This window comes from Silene latifolia, chromosome 4 (assembly GCF_048544455.1).
Source record: "Silene latifolia isolate original U9 population chromosome 4, ASM4854445v1, whole genome shotgun sequence".
NCBI lineage: Eukaryota > Viridiplantae > Streptophyta > Magnoliopsida > Caryophyllales > Caryophyllaceae > Silene > Silene latifolia.
Window position 1 is genome coordinate 22,107,430 of NC_133529.1, and position 24,965 is coordinate 22,132,394.

Here is a 24,965-nt window from a genome sequence, read left to right on the forward strand (position 1 = left end):
GTGTAAGACTGACCTGAAAAAAAAAAAAAAATTGTTTCACAATGTTATTTACCTTCTTTGTACGAGCAGCATCCTTTTCTTTCATATGTCTCTCTAGTTCTTCTCTTTCTCTTTGATCACGTAATCGTTCCTCGTCTGACTGTATAATCAGACAACAAAGAAAACTGAAGTTGGCAACCAAAGGTTACACTTGGTGATAAACACCTTATAAAGAATTGCACATACATACAATGTCATGCATACAGAAACAAATTTCCAGAAGCAGGAGCATTAACTCCACATAATTTACCAGCATGACAGTCAAGTAACTGTTCTCTGACAGAAAAGCTACCGCAGCTCATCTGTCACAAGTGAATATACTGAGTTCACAGCCTCTTACCCAGCTATAAGCTAACAGCTGACAGACTTCATCATAGTCACAACTCAAAACAGAAGTTGTGACAAAGAAAAAAAAAACGAGTATATAGCATATCCTCGACTACAGAAAAACAATATTATTATTCCCAGGACATTTTACTATTACGGTGCAAAAACATGGTAAGAAGTGTCAAACTCTTCACTAAATAACTGACAAAATGTTCTTTGTCCTTTTCTCCCGGCAATGAAGCAGGAAATTATCGAATGTTACTCTAGAACTCATATTTACTTCTTTTGCACTTTTAATGAGCTTCAATAGACCATTCAGCACTTTTAATTTAAAGTGCTTTCCCCCGGCTTGAGAACAGGGGGAACAAAATTTTCAACACTCACCTCATGTGTAGACACATGACCAACAACAACAATATTGCTCAAGGGCTCTCGCAAATAGCAAGATAAGGGGAATCGGATGTACGTAGCCTTACGCCCTTACCTCTACGACTCTTCTTAAAAAGAAATTATCTTGGTAATAACATGACAAGATAAGAGGTTGTTTGAATCTTACTCCATCCTGAGGATATGGTAGCATTGTTCTAGACATTTGGTAATGAGTAAGGTGACACTTATTCATCCATCATGTTCAATTAAAAATAAAATCAAACTAATAGGACCATAACTAGAAATCATCACTTCTCATTTGTTAATGAAGTCTTTTTCAAAAAAAAAAACTTAGTTAACCACTTTTCAAAACCGATGTTGAAGTGTTGAACAGAAATGATCAGTTATATCCTCCTTCACATAAATGCTTATTTACGTCTTTATTTCATCTATAATGATCATCAATATCCTACTTTACAACAACAACAACAACCCAAAAAATGGTTCCCTACAACAACAGCAACAACAACAGAGCCTAAATGGTTCCCTACATACAAACATTTATATTTTTCTCATTGAGAGAAGGAATACAACATAGAAGACACAGCATCCTCCAGAAATAACAGAAATAATTTGCAGCTTCACTAAAAACCAGCAACAGAAACCACCTAAGAACCACTTACACACAGGATAGAGAGAGTATAAAACAACAAGTACTTCTTCCGAAAGTAATTGGTGGTCAAGCAGTATTACCGGTAGGAGATGAAACAAAGGGAAAAGAGGGTAAACGAGAAAAGAAAGGGGAAATAAAAAAGAATATCACCGTTTAAATTACCTCGGAATCGTCATCATCTGCAGCATCATTGGAAATTCTTCTCTTGACCTTTCTATCTTCTATTCTACTCGGAACAACCTGCAGCATGGTGTAAAGTCAACACAAAAGTGACAAGTCATTACATGAAACAATCATCTAGCAGCTTACCATCAAAAAGAAAACTGAATCAATCAGTAAAAAAATGAACACTATGCCTCATCATCTTCATCCTCGTCTTGATCGTCTCTCTTCCTTCGGAATCGCTTTTTGTGAGATTCGGACGTCTTTGACTCGGAAACAACAGGCAGTTTACTCTCTTCAACCGGTATTCCATCATCTACATCATCAGCATCTAAAAGCTGGTAGGTCATCTGTTTCCTCGCCAGCATTGCTGCCTCTCTTTCTTGTTTCTGATAGAGCTGATAAAACAGGGGTATTCATAATTTGTAAGTTACTTCTCTATTTTAACTTCATTCACGGAGTTATCTAAACAAAAAAACAACTGCCAGTGCAGAACACAGGAAGTATGGCTACTTCTAAGCAAATACACATAGACATACATGTAACACATTCGGATTACATGCGCCAAGATAACCAAAACTTGGAATTCAACATATTAGCACATTATTGATCTAAGAAAGACAGAAGAGCCACTAGTTGGCATTCATAAGCTATGGGTCAACTGTTCAGATCACTTCACTGTCTGAAGTTCGTATTAATTGCATGCAGTGTTAGGCCAATCACACTGTCACATAGTTCTAGAAAAACTGAATCAAAAACTGCAGGTCAACTCGTAAGAGGTCCGAGGTGTCAACCTTCAGAATACGAGTCAATGCCAATGCGGCTACTCTATACACAACCAAACTCAAACTATCTACATCAATATTGTCGAGCTTAGACAAAGAAGAAATGCAGCAATCGCTTACTCAGATGAAAGCAGCCAAACTGCTGTTCTATGAAAAAAAAAACAAGTTTTCGTTAGATCTGAAATGCAGCAATCGCCTACTCTTCATTTTCAATAAGGTGCACAAACAGTTTAGCAAGTCATGCTGATTCAGATGTCATCCACCCATATCATCAAACAGTATATTAAAATGACAGCACAGTTTCATACAATTAACAGGCAAGATCCACTAAAATTCAGGGCCAAGGAAATACTCACATTAACTCCAGCATTCTTTCGAGGAACCCGTGCATATACCTCCTCAGCAAATTCCCTTGTCTCACCAGATGACGACAACCCCAGCTCCACTAATTTCCCCACCACTTCAACTGATGAAGATGCCTGCTTCGCTAAAAATCATCACCAATAATATCTCATCTTGTTATCCTCAAAACATACGAAAAGTAATCAACTAAAGAAAATCCAGGAATAATAAAGTACTTACATAGACCAATGACATACTGAACAACAGTGGGTTGCGAATATCCAAGGAGTGACATCAATTTGTCTGAAACCCATGATTTCAAACCGGCTTCACTCCCCATTGAATAAGATTATTCGGTAGCTCTACACATGTAAACTATACATTAAATTGGTGTCATTATAAAGTATACCAAGGAATGCAAAGGTGCAAGAATTTACAATTAGAAATTAGGGTAGGATAACGATTAATTGATGAAAGAGTATTTCACTAATTTGCGAAAATAGGGCTCACTACCAGCAATTACACAGTAGTGGAACCAGAATTTGCGGAATTTTTTGGGCCAAACTACTAATTAAATAGAGGAAACTTGGAGAAAATCTCGAAAAGTTTAAAATTATTGCTTGAAGGGGTCCATCCCAGGGCTACTGGATTCGCTCCGGTACCCTACGAATCTCCAATCGTTAAGAGCAAATTCTATCTTATCGCGTACTGACATGTAACATACATTCTATAAGAGCGAACTGTGAATCGGTAAGGGCGTATTCATCAACGAATCCGGTAACCATGGTCCGTCCTTGCTAACCCCCTAGTTCCACCACTACAACTACATGATCAAACTGAAGATGTAAATTTTGTCTGGAGTCTTTTGTGCTTCAGTACGTCTTGCTTAAGACGGGTCAAATACTACCACATGGTGGTAATAAAGTCAAAACTTTTGGCATTTTCTAGGCAACAAGTGGAGTGATTTGGTTTATTTGACCTGTCTTAAGGTTAAGACGGATACTGCCCGTCTTAAATGAGAATTTGTGTTTATGTTTTGGTCCAAAATAAGTGTCAAGTGCCGCGTCAAGAGTGTCCGAGTTTCAAAACGCACCACGCAACCAAAGTAAAGTGCCGTATCGGAGTAACACAGCTACCAACAATTAAATAACCTAATTGAAAAAATTAAATCTACATTTAACCCTACTGTCTCAGCAAAAATACACGATTCTACAACAAATGCTACAAAATTCTCATATTCCCAAATCAATTGAATAAAATCGACACGTTATCAAATCAATCAGTGAAATTTACAGAGTACTGCCAAACTAATGCAGTAAAAAATTAACCGAATTAAAAAACAAACAAGATGTAAGAAAATCAAATATGATAAATTGATGCCTAATGAATTGAGATTAAAATTAGGGTTTCAATACCTTAGCGGCGGCGGCGGTGGCGGCGAGACGGTGGTTTGGACAACGGCGTATTGGCGCTAGAGAAGTTAGGCGTTCGATTTTGGGTATTTGAGTTCTAGGCTAGATGAAGGTCGGTTTCAATTCGTTGAGTCATATATGTTGCTGTTTATGAAATGTTTGGTGTTCAGACTTGAGACTGGGTTGAGTTTCCAATATGATTCGAACTTAGAGATAGGTTTGATGGAACTTGAGTCCGGTTTTAACCGTCCGGAGCTCTGGACTTTCTGGTTAGTCTAACAAGTTTTGCTCATTTTAGAGGAGTGGTCTCTGGGGTATGTAGCTCAATCAATCAATATATTCTATCTAGAGCTGGCAAATAATGACACGACACGAAAACACGACACGAATTCGACACGAAATTAACGGGTTTGGGTTGAGGTTCAATGACCCATTTATGTAAGTGGGTCGACACGAACACGACAAGATATTTAATTGGGTCGGGTTTGGGTTGAGCTCTCTAAACACGAACCCGACACGAATGACCTGTTTAATAAATTAATCCTAATTTTTTTATCTTTCATCACATAAATATACTTAAAACTTTCCAAATATTGACATGACACGAAAACACGACCCGAACCCGACACGATATTAGCGGGTTAGGGTTGAGGCTTGATGACCCATTTATGTAAGTGGGTCGACACGAACACGACACGAGATTTAAACGGGTCGGGTTTGGGTTGAAGGGTTTGTGACCCGTTTACATGTGACACGAACACGAACCCGACACGACCCGATCTGTTTGCCAGGTCTAATTCTATCTATCTACATTATTAAAGGAAGCTTTTTTCGTGCGTTTATAGAGAGTCCAAGGATCCTGAACCACTTTCAACCAATGAAATAAAAGATAATATCTAAATTAATAATTATTAAAACAAGATATGGAACAATTAATTACTTAATTAATACGCCTACTTCCTTTTAAAGATTAAATTTAAAAAAAAAAAAACAAATAAAACCATAAGATGTGTGTGAGCAAATAGAGTTTGTGAGCAAATAAACGTGATAGAAGAGGAGTGATGATTATCACCTGCCTATAGAAGTCTAATATGACTCAATATCTATCTTATCAATTGCACCAACCTCCAATGTATATATACTCTTCATCAATTCCTTTGGTTCACCATTAATTAACCTATATTTCTATTGTTTTACTTTTTTTTTGTCCTTTGCTTATGCTATTGTCCCTTATTGATTTATTTGTTTTTATTGTTTGCAGACCAATTACATTTACATCGTGTGGACTAATTGCATTATGCTGTCTGCGTAGTCTTCTATACAAATTAAGGTAACAACTAATATCACCTTTATTATTAAATTAATAGATATACTCATGATGTCGTTGCATGGTTATCTTTAATTTGCTTGACAATACTAACATGTCTAATACTCTCATGCTCAGCCATTGAATTTCATTACAAGATCGTAATGCAGATTTTTGATTTCAAGCTACAATAGAGACTTAACTTTTCCAATTGACTTGCAAACAAATGATAAGTTTCAATTTTATAACTATAATTACAAAAAAGATTCGAATTACTTCAACCATGTAAAGTCAAAAAATGATTTGAAAAGTACATATTGTTGTGAGAATTTTCTTTTCGAAGAACAATTTTATACTATTCATATTATCGTTCTTAATAATTTAGTAATATTTGACTTAAAAAAGGAGTAAATAATATACGAAGTATTTGGAGAGAATAATAATAAAAATTATAATAGTTTTGTGATAAGATCTAACGTTTTTATATATCGATATATCTTGTGAGTTGTGATATTTATTTGCTAACTTGGATTTTCCTTTTCTTTGGAGTTCGATACGGCTTCATTGTTAGCGCAAAAATTGTCGTAGTTGAAGAAGCTAAAAGAGTTTCACTATATACGAATTTTAAAGTTAATTGTATGCTGACAATTTTTTTTCTTATATATACTGGTAGTTATATTCAAGTCGGTCTCAATATTATAGTGGTGATGATCTATGAGCATTGTATATGAAAATTCTAATAAGATTTTAGGTATTATTGGAGACCCTAAGTTTATAGGTTGTCTATTTGCATTGGTCTTTATATAGGTGTTTGTAAGTAGAGATCATTATACAAGGGGTTCTTTACTCTTTAGTTTCTTCTTTTCAATGATCTATTTTTAGGTTTCTCAAAAAATTCAGTGTGTATAACTTATTTATATATCTACGTAATCTCATATTTTCGTTATTGGTGCAACCTACATATCTCTTTCAATTCGTCATTCTATCATTGCATTACAACCTGATTGATTATTTACTTGTTTACCGATGAACTGTAGGATTTTAATTTTAATTTATTTCAACATATTTAACTATTTTTAATTAATAAACAAGATCCATGGTAAACAAACGAGTTATCGAAAACATGTATGAATGCGTATTCTTACATAAAAGAAGTAGTAAGAGTTCAAGTGGTAAGAGCTCTCTTACTTCATTAGTTGTAGCCAACCATTGAAGGGTTATGTAGTGGAATAACAAATTATTTTAGCTTAAGAAACCGACTTGGTAAATTAAGCTACTCTATCTTGTGGTTGTCCATTGAATATGTTCTTAAAACTACATAAAATATGATAGAATTTAATTGCATACTTGGTATTGTAATGAGATTAGTATTGTTGTATGTATTAAAATATTAACTGCTAGGAAATCTCACTTTAAATATATATCTAAATTTTAAAAGAGGTTTTTATTTTATTTAAGTAGCTCAAAATTGATTTATTAAAACACTATTATTTATTTCTATATTAAAAAAATAATTTTCATATACAATTTAGTAGGTCTCCTAAGATACGATATCTCAATAAATTTATTGATAGACCAATTATAGATTGATCTAAAAATTGGTACAAAATGTAATAAAGCAGGTGCGTATACTATAAAATAGGGTAATTAATGGTTAACTATAATATTTGATAAAATAGGTAAGATAGTTATGAAAACATGAACCGAAAATTACATAAAAAGGTATGATAAAATGGTCTCTCAATAATCCAGTGAAAGCCATATTTTCAACGATTATGAGCTAATGCCATAGGTTATCTATACTTGGTGTATATGACTTTATGTGTCCTACAAATGGAATTTGACATACCTTTTACCAAAAAAAAATACTCCGTGATATTAAAAGCTAGAGGACTTTCAAGACCCCTTAAATTCCAATATTAATGTAACAAATAACAATGTCATATGAGATGCTATATTGGTCCGATAACAAACTAATCAGTGTTAAAAGCACTGTTGAGTGTTGACAAAATCTTATCATACCACTCACGCAAGATCAAATTATCCTACGACATATAATTTTCATGTTGTTTTTATTAATAAGTCATTCTGGTCCAGTTTCTTTATGGACCAAACGATACTTTAGCAAAATTAGTGTTAATTAATTTGAGTGTAGTCAGTGAAATGTATTGGGATGCATAATTTGGTCATTTCGGAATTGTAATAATAATTATTGCGTAAAATTAGTCATAACTATTCGAGTGCTTTTAGTGAATAAGAAATGTATTAGGATGCGTAATTTAGTCGATTTAAAGTTGAAGCTCGAATCGAGCCTTTTTATAGACGGGAGTTGACATGTGTAGTGGTTATTTTATAACTTGATGTTCAACATTGGTTTAAGAGACATAATATTACAAGTGGCCCGTGCATCGCACGGGCATTAAATCTAGTATATATATAAAAGAGGCTTTTTTCAGGCACCATGAGAGAGTCCAACTTATTTGATTATACTTGAGATAAAATTTTGAATAGTACAATTGCTGGATAATTGGAGAAATTGTTTTTTTCGTGAAGACTAATACTTCTTGGAACAATCCACCACATAACTTCAATGAGTTTATATAGGCAAACTCCTTGGTACAATCCCACGCTTGAACCTCTTGAGCAACGTTTATATTATTTGTATGCTTATGGTCACGTTTATGATTTTTATGCTTATGGTTTTATATATATAAATTTGTTATTTATGTAATTTTAGATTATGTTATTTTGAATCATATTATAATGTTCTTTTATTTTTAGCTTATGTTAACTTGAATCTGATGATAATTTTCCTTTTTTTTTTGTTGATGCAGGTGACTTTTCTAATTAAAATTATCATTTCAAGATAATCGTAAGTTACCGTTCTATATTAATCATAGGCTTCCACGTATAAAAAAGGTAATAATATGTATATGTTCGCTAACTATTTCCGCCAATGTCCATTACATTATTGAGCATGATATAGGTTCACTTTGATTTTATTTTATGCAATTTTTAGATTATTTTATTTTGAATTTAATAATCATAATTCTCCTTTCTTTTATCTTATGTTATTATTGATCACCGATGTTTGTTTGTTTTACGTTTTAGTTCAATTTTACTTATGCTCCTTACATTCTTATTGCAGAAGCAAGCGTCTAATACGGATCACAATCAAGAAATCTATATCAATGGCAGCAATAATGTCTAACTAACAATAATCATAGGGTTTGTTGTGGTAAATAACATCCTCACTCCAAAGATTGGTGTATCATTACATGTAAAGTGAAATATAAATAAAAATAGATGGACAAACATTAAAATTCTTACTCGACGGATTTCGATAAAAATACAAGATTATATAATACCCTCACTAAAAAAAAATTGTATTCTAAACTCATAAATCATAATAACAAAACGGCTTTTCCTCTATCATCCATTAGACCAGCAAATGGGTCAATCAGGTTGGGTTCAGGTTGGGTCATTTTGGGTCATGATACTTTCAGGTTGTAAGAGCTCGGGCCGAGTTAGATTATTTCAGGTTTAGGTCAATTATTATCATATTATTTACTGATAATAATCAGTTTGCAGACCGAATACATTGAGTAGGGACAATTCGAGTTCGGGTCAAATCGGGTCATAACCATCGGAATGAGTTCTCATAGTAAAAGGAAAAATATTTAAAAAATTATTTATATTCCCCCTAAGTATATCAACTTTCTAACATAAACTTGGGAATTTGAAAGTTAATGGAAGACAATGGTAGTGTTGGACAATTGTATGAGAATTTGGTTAGAAATAGAAAGTTGTTCATGGGTGCGCTTCTTTAGACGTGTTGCCATGCAGTTAGTATGCTTTATTTTTTATTTTATTTTTTTATCTTTCAATGTTATTTATATAAATAATAAATAAGTTAATAATATTTGTGTAAATAAATGTGCAATGAAAATATAACTGTGATCTTGAAACAGCAAATAAGCAAATGAATACGATGAAAGACAGTCCTTTTGCGCAAGAAAATCATTTATTTATATTGCTATTAATAAATGGAAAATGATAAATACAACCTTAGGGCTGTATTTAAGGTACCAAAAAAGAAAAGAAAAACTTAAATCAAGCATTAATGACATCAGTTTACGCGTAATTGTGTCATAAATTCCTAATTTAATTCCATTTTGAGAAGTAATTTAGTTCTTAAATACAACACTGTATTTATCATTACCCTTAATAAATAAGTGTTTTTTGTATACATCTACCGTCTAAAACTATTTTTAGCAATATATATTAGGTACTTCATGAATACTATGAGTATTTCGTAATATTTATTTTACACAAAATCTCATTATAAACGGTACATATCCTTCTATAACAAAAGACGGGCCAAATACAATACCACATTCCTAATAGGACAAGCAACAAGTGGGGTGGTGGGGCAAAAAATGTCAACACTTTCAAGCTATTTGACCCGTCTTTAGCTATATACGAATATATCCGTCTATAACAAGACTAACTATTTATTTTATTTCTTGCTCGCAATGCAGTTTATTCTGGCGTTTTCTTAAAAAAGTTTTTAGTTAATGCAATTTCTCCAACAAAACAATTCATCATTTTGGAATTTTCAAATAATCTGAATTTCCTATGTTTTGTTTAACAACAAACAACTAATTATTCATAGTAAGATGACATTATTTTAGAACCGTGCAACACATGGGCGTGAAATCTAGTTTGGTTATAAGTCGGCTTAAAACGGAGTGGTTTAAAGCGGATTCATCTTTTACTTAATGGGTTTTTTATTGGTTCTGTCAGTTCTAATTCATGCAAGTTCATCATCGGGTTGGTTTGTGGCATTTTGGCAGACTCGCAAGTAGAGTTAGAATATCAACATATAATTTGTCAAAGGATAGTGATAAGACGCCACTTTCACCCAATTAAAAATAATTTTAAAAAACCATAAATGTAACACCCCCTTCTTACCCGGCCAAAGTAATGGGAGGATGTTAACATCTCGGATTCCCGAGACGGTGAATCGCAGTTGCAATTAAGAAACATTTAATATAAATAAAGTATTTAATGAATTACATAACTATGAATGAATAATAAAGAATAAAAGTCATATTACTACAACTCTCTAAAGAAGACTATGTAACTATTTCTGTTTGAAAATCTATATCTCATTACTTAACATATTCTTATATGTTTCAAATTTATTTAGTCATAAAATAAATTCTAGATCTTATGCATGCAAACTAAAAAGGTAAGAGAAGAAATCATGTTCCTTACTATGATAATTTCGGTCATCATATGTGCACCAACAAGATCTCCTTCTTGTTAGTTCTTGAGCTTTTCATTAATGGATGAACATTCATGACTTCAAATTAGAAGCCCTCCAATTAGTAGCACCCAAAACTATCACTCAATCCCACAAACTAATATGTACTAGATATTTGTAATGTGGTTTACCTTAAAATTGATTACTAATGCTCATATACTACTACTAGTATTATTAGTATTTGATTTGTACAAATTAGATTCATCAAACTTGATTTTATGATGAACAAGAGAGAGAAAATAGTTTTTATGAAAAACAGGAGAGAATGATGAAAAATGAGGAAAAATCCTCTCTAATTTTCTTCCCCAAAACCGGTGGCCATGTATGGTCTTATAACCATTTTTCTTTTTCTTTTTTTTTGTCTTCACAAGACAAATGTGTAAGGCTTTGTCCATAGTCATGTCACTATCAAGTGTCATGGACAAATGAATAAGACAAATGGAAAAAGACAAAACTTCCAAGCATGCCCACCCAATTTCGGTTCCCTTGTGTAATATGGAGTCCATTTTATTTTTGTCAATTGTACAATTGTATGTCATGTGACATGTGACATGTCTTATGTCATGTTTTAATTTAAAATGCATATTTAACAAATTAAATATCATTTACAAATTAAATAAATCATATTTAACAAATTGACTAGTAATATAAAATTACTTTCTCATAAAATGGTCATTTAATTACTAGTTAGTATAATTCACAATATCTTGTAATTATAACTAACTTATCATTCTCATCTCGCGTGTTTCGCAAACACCGATTAATTTTAATAATATAACTTCTTAAATTACTAAATAAAATCTTATTTAATCACATTATAATAAGATGTCATTTTCTCTCTTATGATAATAATTTGTTCAATTTTAAGGAATTAATTAATCAGACGCATACAATTAATTAACCTTTTCAATTAAGGGAATCGTCCTTTAGGTGTGACCTCAAGGATCAATCGATCACCACCGCACGACGACAAAGAATGTCAAACTCTAGCCAGCCAATCATTACCGATATGTGTGGACCAGTTGACTATATATGTAATGTATCATCCCTTTCGTATTCTTGGTATGAGATTTAAATATGTGATCAATATGATCGACAATTGTGATCGCATTATTGTCGGGGACAATTACTCCAACAATTTCATGGCGACTCGACTACACGTCTGAAGCTCGTCCCGTCTCTCGCGTGATACCAAATTAACCTGTACTCAACCTGCTCCTCATATGATCGAAAACATCATATGGATCGACGCATGCCACCCCGGAAATAGGTGACAATTTACACACAACCAAAACACGTCAGTTTCAATAAATAAACATAAAACACGATGCAATATGTATGTATGCAATATGCCAATGAAATGCATAACTCATGACTATACAACACCACACCAGTACCGGAACACGCCCAGCCGTACCCACAACCACACCGGTGCCAGGGACACGCCCATGACACCGCACCTCACGAATAGGTACTCGGGGCACGCACGTAGTACCGGGTTCGGAAGACAACCAGATCCTCTGCCAGGCGTCGTGCCTCAACCACACGAGTCCCTCCGTACTCAAGCCATTAATGTGCACATCCCTCCTGGGGTGGGAAGCTCCAAGAGGCGATTCAAGCGTAAGACGGTCCCCAAACCGTCGTACGTCTCCTCAACAACAATCATATCCTCAACATATATGACAATAATAAAGATAAAATATGCAACACAACATATCAAAATAAGACTAATTATGAGACACACTTCCCAAACATGCCATGAATATTCATTCCTCAAATATCCCGACTCCTCGAGTTATCATAAACCAACGCCATGTTATAATGCATTTCCGACGATATAAGAGACTCACTACTATCCTCAATCACCACAATCATATGCATACAATGCATGTAAGGACAAATGACCAACTAACAAATATGCACATTATCAAAATCGAGTAGGATAAACCGACCTTTTAGCAAATCTTCATAAGCTACTCGAATCCGACCCTATTCCGTCTCATGAAACCGTCTTATCCTACACAAATCACATAATACTATCACAATACACCATACACTATTATGCACTACAAAACCTCTTATTATTACCCATTAATTACCCATATTACATATACTAATTACTAATTAATCAACCCAAAGAAAACCCCCAAAAGTTAGGGTTTCATAAAAGATAGAAAGTGTAGATCTCAACTTACAAGGTGGCGGGAAAGAAGAACAAGATGAGAAAATCCTTAATCCAAGATTGCCATTAGGAGGTATTTCTGATGTTTTTAGAGAGAAGGGGGGAAGATTTGGAGTAAGAAGGAAGAAGAATAAAATAATTTGGATAAGATAGGATAAGATCCCGAATTAGGTGTTATCGGGTACTGTTTAGTGGCACTCGGTCGAGTGCCGAGTCCACTCGGTCAAGGATCACTCACTCGATTGAGTGCTCGTTCACTCGGCCGAGTGCCAGCCACTCGATCAAGTAAACACACTACTCGGTCCATTACAGCCCAACTATGTTTAGTCTAGGTCACATTTGGTCTAGTGTACGGTCATCCTTTGCTTCCGAGTAGTTATCCTCTAGTCTTGAGATCTCCTCATGCATACCAAGGTACTTTTGCGGGTCCCAAAGTTTCCGGGTATTACAATTTCCCCCCCTTAAAATGAAATTCGTCCCCGAAGTTTGCCTCACTCTTTCTTTCCCACCGTTCTCTAAGGTCTCTCCCCATCTCGTTACCAGCTCTCAAGTTAAGTCTCCTCTCTTTCCTGAGCACTTTACTGTATCCACTCTCTTACACACGAACACATCTCAACACCAATACAACCAATGTCAACAATTACTCATGTTTACTCAAATTTGGTCCTTCTCGACTGGGAAATAAGTTGCTCGACATCAAAATCTTACTATATTGAAAGATAATATATGAATGTGGAGGACTACGTATGTGTCTTCACTGCAACAATTCGACCTCACAAGTTAGTTAAAACAATTAACACTTTTATGACCTTGAACATCAACATACATTGAAAGACAATTAATCCAATTCATAGCGATCCGACTTTTAATTCTTTGGTCCATGTTTGATCCATTTTTACAACTTCCTCTTTTACCTATAAGAAATGACAGGTAACCATCTTGGATATAAAACTTGTTACTAACAGCCAAATCCAAACAATTTATCAACTCATCTGGAAGTCTTTTTTATGGTCTCTTTTGGACATCAATGCTATTACAATACTTCATTGATCTTGCTAATTTTTATAGACTTCTCTAAAGCATCCCGGTTTTATTTGATATGAATTACGGACCTATAGCTAAATCAATTGCTTTATTATTTGGTTAGACGTTATGTAAGACAAACCGATTTTAAGAACCCTTGTTTTGTTTTATCAACTTGAAATCAAATCCACATACTTTCAAACATAACAGATAGTCAGAATCGATCAATACTCCAAATCGTGAAACAACAGTGTCTAAACCAAAATATGTATTAAAAATGGTAAGAGATGTTGAATTTACCAAATGCGTAGAAGGTTCGAAGCACAATTTGAAGAACATCATCTTTCTTCAGTTAGGAGCCAAGGTCTACAAAATTGAAGCTCATTCTTATTCTTGCAATTAATAGAGGGTGTCAGGCTAGATAGGGGCGAGTCCACCTTCAACTATGGTGAAACAATTGCTACACCATTTCCAAAAAAAATAAGAGAACAAATTGTTTTGCTACACCATTAATTATCCATTAGAGAATTATGTATATCTATGTAAAACTTGTGTAATTGCTCCCTAATGTCACACGGTTTCATATTTTGTTTCACCATTTATTATTTTCAATTTAATTTATGTGTAATCTCAATTCTATTAGTCTACTACTACTCTACTTCCAATTTACATTGAGTAGGAATACCAAACATCAACCACCAATACAACCAGTGTCAACAATTACTCATGTTTACATTCCAATTGTAATTTACGTGCATTAATACATGTCTCCAACACATGATACTTTTTAACGTAACTTTTTAGTTCTATATGTTGGTTACTCTAATTTTTCTAGGGTTTTCTATCCTACGCCCACTAGGTATAGAATAAGAAACCCAAAAGGGAAAGAATTAATGATGTTTTTATGGGAAATTGCAATATCCTATAACTTTACAAGAAAAACATCATTAATTCTTTCCTTTTTGAGTTTCTTATCCTATGCCTAGTGGGCATAGGATAGAAAAACCCATTTTTCTATTATACCAATTTTTTAAAACAAGCACATCCTTTTATTAGAGTAAACTTTTATTCAATAGGAACAATTGAACATGAAAAAACAATTACCACCTCCTATTCGCTATAATGTTCTCTCTTTTCCGAAATGGATTATTCAAATAATGTTCCCTTTCCTTTTTTGGTAACTTTTACTTTTATTATATTCATCTCTCTCCTATCAACAAACCCCACACAACTCTTTTACTCATATTTTATTACTTTCCTTAATGTTTTGGCCCCACAACTTTTTATTTAACTCCTAATAATTCATCCCTTTCTAGTATCACCAACCCACCAATTTCTTTTATTCATTTGTAATAGTATTCTTTAAGTATCGTGTCAAAGGCAAAAGGGGAACATTATAACGAAGAGGAGGGAGTACTTCATATGAGGTAATTACATAAAAGTATTATCATAGAATTGATCCACGTTACTTGTGTTTTTAGTTTGTTTATTTTTTTGGTTGGTTACTAGTCTTTGCTAGGTATATGAAAATGAGGTTTTATCGCCTTAAATACATCTCGTATTTAATTGACACGAAATTGTCTTGTATAAAATTATCTAAAACAAACATTTTACTTCATTTGTTACAAACTTAAGGATGATGCAATCTTGTGAATTTTATATTTTATGGCCCTTTACTTTTGCAATGCAGAAAAATACAAAAATGTATATAAGTAAATATTTATCCATACACTACCGATAATTTTTTTTCTTAAAAAATAGTATCTTTTCTTGCTACACCATAGAATAATTTTTGGACTCGACCCTGGGACTAAACCAGAACACAAATTATCAATTTTGTAATTTGTATAAAAGTGTATTCAAGTAAATGAATAGAATTAAATAAGAAAATAGTTGGGTAACTAAAAAAAAATACTTCATAGTTACTTTTTAACTGTGAATATACATACATAAAGGAATAAATGATAATCATGATGAGCAGAGAATGAATATAAAGTACATTTTAACAATGAAAAAAAATGAGTATGGAATAATCGGTCCTACTGATTGGAGTAAGTTTACAACTTGATATCATGAGAATAAACAGATGAGAAAGCTTTGAAGCAGAAAATGCCTTTGAAACGGCAAGAACGCTGTTAGGGTTGTTATCAATTTTGTTCCGATATTAATGACGGCCTAAGAAATTTGGAAAAGAAGCAGCGGGGTGGTAATCGTGAAGTCGATATTACAATATTGTTCTCGCTTGTTTGAGTCATAGTTCCTTATAGTGAAGGAAGTTCGTTACTCTGTAAATAAAAATATATCTTAATTAAAATGAAAAGATGGGGTAGAATAAATACTAAGAAGGATCACATCGAAACTGGTTGTAACCAACAATGAAACATACCGGAAATAATGCTATCAACTTGAAACCCGGTTGCACAATTCCTAATATTAGATTTCCAATTTCCAAGTTGAATCCTATAGCAAATATTAGTAGTTGAAGAATAAATTAGCCAAAATAACAAAACAATAACAAAAAACAACTTTCTCCATCGATACCCAATAAATTATTAAAAATTAAAGGGTTTTTTGTCAGAAACTACCTTTTATTTAAGGTTATTTGTAAACAACTACCTTTCATTTTATTTTTGGCTTTCAACTGCCTTTCATTTCTTCATTTTGCGAAAGACTACCAAAAATCACCTTCAGGCGAAAAATGTCAAATTTACGGCGTTGATTTACCATTTCATGTTGAATCTAACTCTTTACTTCATAACCCTAATAATCGATGATAAGATTGATTAAACCCACACCTCAATTTGTCTATCTCTTACCCGAATCAAAGTCCTAATCACCTAAACAAAATCATCATTAATATTAATCTTAACATGGTAAATAATTCTTCAACAATATGATCTATTATTGCCTTGTTGGCAAAATTAACTCCTCGTGTTAACTATTCGAAAATAATCATGAATTCACTCTTAGGATCACTTGTGTGCTACTATCTCATTAGTTTTCATATACCCACCATATTACCATGAAGAGATAAAGAAGGTACTTTAATATGACTTAGATGGACAGTAGGTTGATGAATTAGGAGTAGTCTGTAAGGTTGTTGAAATGTGAGAGTGAAGGTGAAAGTGGTAGTAAAGGTGACGACTCAGATGGAGATGGAGATTGAGATGGTTGATTCATTGATATTGCTTTGAACAAACTTTTGATAAGGTGTTGGGCATGGAGAGGAGCTTTTTCGGATTTTGTTGGGTGAACAAAGGGCGAAATATGGGTTATATATGTGAGAAAGGGAGAAAAGGGCAAGTCAACGCCGAAAGGTTGACTTTTTTTGTCGGAAGTGGATTTTTGGTAGTGTTTTGCAAAATAAAGAAATGAAAGGTAGTTGAAAGCCAAAAATAAAATGAAAGGTAGTTGTTCACAAATGACCCTGAATAAAAGGTAGTTTTTGACAAATAACCCAAAATTAAATGTTTGAAAGTTAGTTTAGCAATTTTACTTGAAATACTCCATCTACCAATCATTAGATCCATCCTTTATTTTGATATCCCTTGGTTATTGCTATCAACATGCTTTGTATCTTGGATTTGCTGCAGTTTTATCAAGATTTATTTTCGAGATTATAGGAAAATCAAGAGAAAAAGGCAAAAGAATAGATTATAATGGGAGATGATAATTTTGTGATGCAAGACCATCCCCAAGCATAGTCAATTGCTAGGTCATGACCTTATTTGGTCATGCTAATGACTTAATTAAGTGAAATAATTGATGACCAAATGTAGTTAATTAGTGACCTTCTGAAATACAAGGTCAGTTTATGACCATTGTTGAACAAAATTGACCACCTTGGTGACCACCTACCTATGTGTGCAATTTCTATTGGTTGAAAATAAAAAAAAAACAATAAAAAAGTCTTCATTGCCAGTTTCATCTCCCAACCATTGCCATTATGCTTTTCTGCCAATTTCATCTCCCAACCATTGCCAGTTTCATCTCCCAACCATGGTGACCACCTTCTTCATTCACTATCTCCACTACCCTTCATTCACTCCAACTCCAATTTCAACCAATACCTAACAACAATAAAATTAAACACACATTAATTAACTTATTATTTTTTAAAATAAAAAAATTCTTATAAAAAGAGGAAAAAATTTAGTCAATTTTTATTATCTTCTACCAAAAAAATATTACTTATCCTAACTCTTTAAAAAACCCCAACCTGGTTACTGTTGCTGTAACAGTAACTTTCAACTATTCTCCCCATTCTATCCCTGCCTTTTATTCTTATATTACATCCTTGCCATTTCTGTTTTCCTACTCTTTATTTATCGGCTCATTCTCCTTCTTTTCCTCTACCATGCTCAATCTTCCCCTGGTTTATGCTCAATCTTCATCAATAGCAATCAATCAATTATATGGAGAAATCTCCCTTTTAAAAACTCAACCTTACCCTAAACCTACCCCTAATAGTCACCATAATTCTTCTATTTTCTACTTTTTTTTTTGGAGAAAGCAACTCGCTTATATCATATTGGCCCCAATGGCGATCACTAATTCTGGCCGGCTTATACGAAAATGTAGCAGGTAAGGTTTATGAAATTGATTCCATGCATTAATTTGGGCAATTAAAATTTCTGGGTTATTTGCGTGCTTTGATCCCCCTATTACTGTTATTTTCAGCTCGATAATCGCCTGCAAGTTAATTGAAATAATTTTATGGTTTATTCAACTCGATGATCGTCTGCGAGTTAATTGAAATAATTTTAGGGTTTATTTGTTTGTTTAGATTGATTGCATGCAATTATCTGGCCAGTTTTACAGGTTTAATGCTATGATCTGGGCCATTTTAAAGGTTTTAATTGATTGCATGCAATCATTTGACAAATTTAAATTTATGGGTTATTTTTGTGGTTTGCTATTATCTTTGGTGTGGGTTAAGTTGATACAAATTGAGATTTTCATGTCATTGTTGTTATTGTCAAATACGCAGATTGGGACGATTGATGTGATAACAACTACAATGGGACATGCTTTGGCTTCCGAAGGAGGGTTCTGCACAGAATCGTTTTTCAGTAATTCTGGATTTATCCAAGACCATGTAAGGAAACTACAAAAATTTGATTGATTGTAAATCAGTACTCTTTTGTTATAATGATGCCGATTCCCTATAACTTAAATATTACCTTGATTTAGCATGAGACTCAGTACAACTTATGCATTGATCTTGTGTTCAAGGATAATGAAGTTCTATATTTCTTATAACCTTTCATAGATTATCATTTCTTGGTCGGCAGCATCTAGATAGCAAAGGTTATATCTTTTCTGCTTCTCTGCCACCGTACTCTACAAGTGTCGCAATGTCAGCTCTCGGAGTGCTTGAAGAACATCCCAATCTAATAAAACAGTTAAATGAGAACATTACCTTCTTAAGGGCCGGTACATAATCTCACTTCTTGCCTCCTTTAATTTGTTGAGAATATATGGCAGAGTATTCTGACACAATCTTGAATACAAAGGCCTAAAAATGTTACTTGTGTTAGGTTTGTCGAGTATAGGACTTGAATTGGTGTTTTCTTTTAATTATAAGATTGTGTGTATTTGTTTGAATTGGTATGCTATTTCGCCAGTATGATTCTCGGGTTGCCTTTTGCTTGAAATGATGGGCTTAGTAGTCAGCCTTATATCCTTCTCACTTCAACAGCCATCCAGTTGACCATATTACTTTATCATCATCTTATTACTATGTTTTCCCTTTTCTCATTAATGAGTACATCTGGACTTTATTGCGAGATGGTGCTAATTAATTTATGCATTTGCTACCTATGGTGCTCAAATTAGCTACTGGACATAATCAATATTTTCAATTTGGTTGCAGTGTCATTAAAATCAAGGTCCTTGATTCAAGATGGCCTCCTGGACTGCATGTGGGAAAGAGTTTCATGGATTGAAAGAGTGTTCGTATATTTCACCTGTAAGAAGGGTAAGAGTACTTATCACTCACTGAAATTGAACTCTATACAAGAATAAGCGATTGCAATACGTATCCTTGCACGCCCATAGCCAAACATTGTATTGTACCTTGCCTTTTTGTGTTTGAAATTAGTTTTGTTTTCAGTTCTCTTTTCGTTTTAATAATCAATTGATGTTTATGTTAGATGTTTGCTACTGAGGTGCAATATCGATTGTGAATTAATAAGTTGGGGTTTATTTCTGGGTTTTAAATTGATTGCATGCAATAGTATGGGGCTCAAAAGAAAAGGCTTGATTAAAGTGTTGGACAATGCAATTTGTATCTCTGATAAGGCTAAAGCTAATTTTTATAGTCCCTTTGTTATTAGGCCTGACGTTATGTGGATGTTTGATTCTAAACGATTTGGTTTCAATAATTTTACTTATTAGCCGTTCTTTACATGTTTTAACTTTTAAATACTGTCTTTTGTTTATGCCATTTTAGGTCCCTAAAGGTTTCAATGTTGTTTAAGAGTCGTTGGGTTACATTAGAGTGGTTTCTCATTCCAATCCATTCCATTCCTAAGTAGTGAACCAAACGACCCCTTATAAGACTCAGATTCAGAGATACATTTCAATGTGGCTTATTTCTTGTATCAGGAAGTCATTCAATCATTATGAGGGCATTAGCCTTGTCAAACGGGGCGGGATTAGAACAACCGTTCATCTTAGAATTATGCATAAAACAGTAGCATAACCACTATTCTCCAAGTTAGCTGAGATTCTAAGTTAGGAAATAATCCAACTGCTCTACTGCTCGACTACCATTTTCTAGAATATACAATATTATCGTGTCGGCAATTATATTGTGTAGCCATATCTCTACACATTATATATTTATCATTTATATTTTGTGAACAGAAACTTATGACTTGCCCTCGTAAAGATGTCAGTATTGATGATATTAGAATCAATGTCTGTATATTTGTGTTTGTTTTATTGTATCTGAAGTGTTTCTTTTCTTGGCGCTAAGTACTAAATATGCGTTGTTCATATCAGAATGGCTGTACTTAACCAGTCATTGTATCTACATGATTGCCATGTAACGTCTCACACTAAATCTTCGTCAACTTTATTTTCAGTCCCATTTTTTTTAGCAAGAATTCTCCTTCTTCAATTTGCAACTGCTTTGTCATTTCAAGATGCAAAATTATTACAGAATTCCTTGGACGAATCTGCTCCCACAAGGTACTTGCATCTCTTGTTTCATGGTTTCAGTTATAGAACTTGTAATGTATGGACTATGGAGCATGCTTGTTTGTGTTAGTACTTAGTAGGTATAATTAGTGCAGTTATTTTGTTTATGTGATTAATAAACTTGAAATTTGCAAATTACTTATGAAGTCGTATATAGAGCTTTCGAAAATCATCTCATCCTTGCCATCGAAACCTAATAGCAGTGGCCTGTGCTAATGTCAGAGATTACCAGCTACCACGCCAAATTGTTAAATTGGTATACTGGATGCGACTATAAGCTGGAACGTTTCTTTCTTTGAAGGCAAGGGAATTACGGTAAAACTTTTCATTACTGAGAGATGTAATGAAGGAATCGTCATAAAGTTGATATATGGTAAACTAAGGCTTGCTGTATGAGAAAGAGAATCGTATTTCTATTGAATTCCATACTCTGGCTGGCTGGTTAGATGTTGTCCTGTGATTGTAAGAAACAAAGATTTGTTTGAATTTTCTACTGATTATTTCCTGCTTTAGTTATTGTAAATTCTCCTGATCAAGAGTCAGTGCCTTATGAGGCTGTATCTGGAGAAGATGGACCGGGTAGTTGCGAATTTCTGCTAATTGGAAATCAGCTTATACTTTTTAGTATGTAGCTTTCCTTGAACACTTAGTTTGGAGCTGCCTATTGCAAGTGTTTCTACGCTTGTTAAGTCCTATTGCATACTCTGTAAATGAATGCTACTAATTCTGGTTCTGTTACCGATTAGGAAAACTGAATTATACCGGTTATTTGTGGAATCTATACTCACTATCTTAACTTTTATCTCTTTTTGTAGCTGCGAGGGTCTGATATTCAAACCATTGGGGATGAACTCCAAATATGAACTTGGAAAACGCAATTGGCTAAAGTTAAAGAAAGATTTTATTGAGAGGTTAGTGCATTTTTGTACTGTTTGGTTCACTCAAATCTTTTATTATTTTTCATGCTCGTCTTAATTCCATTTCAGTATGTGGGATTCACTTGATCTCGTACCTATCGGTACTTTTTATGGCTGTGGTAAGCGTACTGGTAATTAACTTCTTCAGCTTTATTCTTTTTGGCTGCAATCTTTGTATTAAATTTCTTTTTTTCTTTGATTTTCCTTCACTTATTTATTATACATAAATTTTACACTAGGTGTTTATGGGAAGTTTCTTCTTGGTTGGAACCACATGCATGTTAAGCTTTTTATATTTTGGTTATTAATGTATACCTTTAGGGTAAACATTAGAAAAACCGTTATTATTATATCTATTTGAGAATATTTTCCTTATTAACTGGTTGGCCACTGGTCTTTCTAACCAATTGCTGGATGACTGCCATGAACGTTTTGCACCTAAAGTCATAACAAATCCGAAGGTTCGTCTCATTTTTTTGTTATCCTTGAATGGAATGAGATGGTCCTCTATCTTAATTTTTTAACTGAATTATACTGCTAATAATGTCTCTTCATGTGATGCAGTCGAATTACATATATAACGCATACAAAGTTCAACCAAATGTATGGTTCGAACCATCGGGGAGGTAATGAAGTCTTGATTTCTGTTGCAAAGTTATTGAGTAGTATTGACTCTGCCGGTGTCCTGGTGTGCTGAAACATGCAATTATTAGTGCAACTCTACGATTTGCTGCTCTTATGTTAGTATTTTGTTCTAATTAATGATTATTGTTATTTGTTGACAGCTGCCTGTACCAAGATAAAGGAAAATGGGAATAGCGGAAAGACATGAAGAAGAGAAAGAGGAAGATAATAAGAACGAAAATGAGGATTAGACGATGAATATCGAGTATTTCTAATTTTGTAACGTACTCATATCATTTACACTTATAAGTATCATTCACGGGAATAGTTTTGCAAATAATTGCGGAGCGTTACTAAAAATTATAGGTGGTTGTCGTCGATGTAAATATATATTTGCCCTACATTCTAAAACAGAGAGTATTATTCATTTTGAGGATTTAAATGTAACTACCTCATGTTTGTTTCATTCAATGCCTTTTAACTCTGTGAAATACAACAGAAGTTTATATGAAATACAACGCTTTACTCTAAATTATCGACAATCAACTTTAGGGAATCAGGGGCTCCCTTGAAACCATCCATGTCGGACAATACCACAAAAAGTCCGTATCCTATTCTGTTGCTATACTTCCGACTTACTTTTACTTAGCATTTCGCCAAATTGGGGCACCGCGCCCGATAGGGCGCGGTGCAACAACTAGTAGTAAAAAAAAAACACATTTACATATCTCTAATTTTCAAAAACTTATGGATTTAAATGAATATGATATTTCAAATTATGCCACTGATGATTATTTAGCTCAAAACAATCCAACATTCGATTTAAATCAAAGTACTTCAACTTTTACCGAATTATTATCGGGTAGTCAGTCAAGTCAAAAACTCGATATTTTTGGAAATCTGATGTTGTTGTCTCGACTCCCGACTAACCATTTTGTAGCGGAAACCCCTCTTTATTGTGCAACTAAATCCAAAAAAGGCACCATAAAAAAAAATCACATCAATATAAATATCGACGGAAAAAATTGGTCCGCAAAAGAGGATGAAGCTCTTATGTCCGCTTGGATTTTATATAGCACCGACTTAATATTTGGAAAACCAAAAATATAACACAATGTGGAATTCAGTTTACGAATTATATGAACAAATTCGTAAGGAAAATCAAAATGAAGGTGAAATTGGCATTAGGAATCTTGAGGGAATGAGAAATCGTTATAAACGACTCAATTTCCTAGTAAACAAATGGGTTGGCTGCTTCTATAAAGTTGTTAATCGACCATCGGCAAGCGGTACTAACAAAGAAGACGACATACAATTAGCTCAAAAATTGTTTCGTAATGAGAACGGTAATAAAGAATTTGTTGAGTTCATGTTTAGAATAAAATCATGAGTAAGCATGCAAAATGGAGTTTACAAAAAAAAATCAAATTGATGTAAGTGAGAACATTAGTTTGTCGGGTTCAAAAAGTGTAATGCTCTGACATTTTAAGATAAAACAAGGATTACAAAAGTAACCTTTTTATTTATTAACAACGTTTACAGAAATAAAAAGGAAAACAGAAAAATTGACCAAGGCGCTACCGCCGTATTTCCTCTACAGGAAATACAAGGCTATAATCTTAATTATTAACTTAACACTTGACAATCGCCACTCTAGACTGAGGATCGGGTAAAGGCAGAGGATTATATTATACAAGTCTATCTTATTTCACATTATTTTTAATACAACATCAGTTCCTCCCACATTCTTACTCCCGCATTTCCTTAGCACAACAACCTGAAAAGAAGTATGAAAGTAACAGATCAGCCAACCACAGGCTGAGTATAACTCCGGTTCCCTATAATGGCCTTACGTTCCATTATTTTATTTATTCTTATTTTTATTCTTCTCATATGGGTCTCTCAAGAATACATATTATGGAACAAAGAGAATACTTAAAAAAAATGACATAAATCCTTCACTTATCATAATCATATCGGCCTACTATTACTGAAAAGAGACTTATTACGGAGTCAAGACTCCTCCAGCCTAAGTCCATTTTTGTGTACATAGTATAAGAAATCCAGGTCTGAGACCCATCTCGGCCTTTGCCGGATAACATAATTAACGTTCATATGGGGCTATACTTTCCCATCCCCTCTTTGTTCATATGGGGTCATACTCCCCCCTCCCCTCCTTCCATGTACACAGGACAAATTAATGTCGTCTCAATCCAATAATCGTATCCCGAATGCTACAATTGGCCAATGATGCATTATAACGACAGTA

General features: G+C 33.7%; 2 protein-coding genes across 8 annotated transcripts in view; one reads left to right on the plus strand and one right to left on the minus strand.

Annotated features, from left to right (window-relative positions):
* Window positions 1-24,965, minus strand: part of LOC141653233 (pre-mRNA-splicing factor ATP-dependent RNA helicase DEAH1-like) — a 221,466-nt gene that overhangs the window by 15,987 nt on the left and 180,514 nt on the right. The window contains exons 1-6 of one of the 4 annotated variants that reach the window (XM_074460928.1): window positions 4,113-4,321; window positions 2,938-3,059; window positions 2,712-2,842; window positions 1,765-1,968; window positions 1,571-1,648; window positions 53-139 (exon numbers count right to left, since the gene is read on the minus strand). The exons of 1 other annotated variant lie outside the window; for it this stretch is intronic. In XM_074460928.1, the coding sequence (XP_074317029.1) occupies window positions 53-139; window positions 1,571-1,648; window positions 1,765-1,968; window positions 2,712-2,842; window positions 2,938-3,037 (600 nt within the window). In that variant the 5' untranslated portion in view covers window positions 3,038-3,059; window positions 4,113-4,321. Of the gene's footprint in view, window positions 1-52; window positions 140-1,570; window positions 1,649-1,717; window positions 1,969-2,711; window positions 2,843-2,937; window positions 3,060-4,112; window positions 4,322-24,965 lie in introns of those variants that run through there. 2 more of the 4 variants (XM_074460930.1, XM_074460929.1) reach the window with 2 other exon arrangements.
* Window positions 18,204-23,162, plus strand: LOC141653230 (uncharacterized). Of its 4 annotated transcripts, none has more exons than XM_074460921.1 (10): window positions 18,204-18,533; window positions 18,940-19,047; window positions 19,222-19,385; window positions 19,825-19,929; window positions 21,041-21,146; window positions 21,971-22,066; window positions 22,142-22,203; window positions 22,517-22,533; window positions 22,637-22,698; window positions 22,858-23,162. In XM_074460921.1, the coding sequence occupies exons 2-10, from the start codon at window positions 18,977-18,979 to the stop codon at window positions 22,889-22,891; spliced, it is 717 nt and encodes a 238-aa protein (XP_074317022.1). In that variant the 5' UTR covers window positions 18,204-18,533; window positions 18,940-18,976; the 3' UTR covers window positions 22,892-23,162. The 4 variants fall into 4 exon arrangements, with proteins under 4 accessions (XP_074317022.1, XP_074317023.1, XP_074317025.1 ...); XM_074460922.1 differs by having other exon boundaries at window positions 18,205-18,533; window positions 19,244-19,385; XM_074460924.1 differs by lacking the exon at window positions 19,825-19,929 and having other exon boundaries at window positions 18,209-18,533.

Bases quoted from the DNA above. Each gene is read 5' to 3' on its own strand.
- LOC141653230 (XM_074460921.1), top strand. From the start codon at position 18,977: ATGCTTTGGCTTCCGAAGGAGGGTTCTGCACAGAATCGTTTTTCAGTA. The intron at 21,147-21,970 runs GTACTTGCATCT...CTCTTTTTGTAG, and splicing joins GACGAATCTGCTCCCACAAG to CTGCGAGGGTCTGATATTCA. The intron at 22,699-22,857 runs GTAATGAAGTCT...ATTTGTTGACAG, and splicing joins TGGTTCGAACCATCGGGGAG to CTGCCTGTACCAAGATAAAG.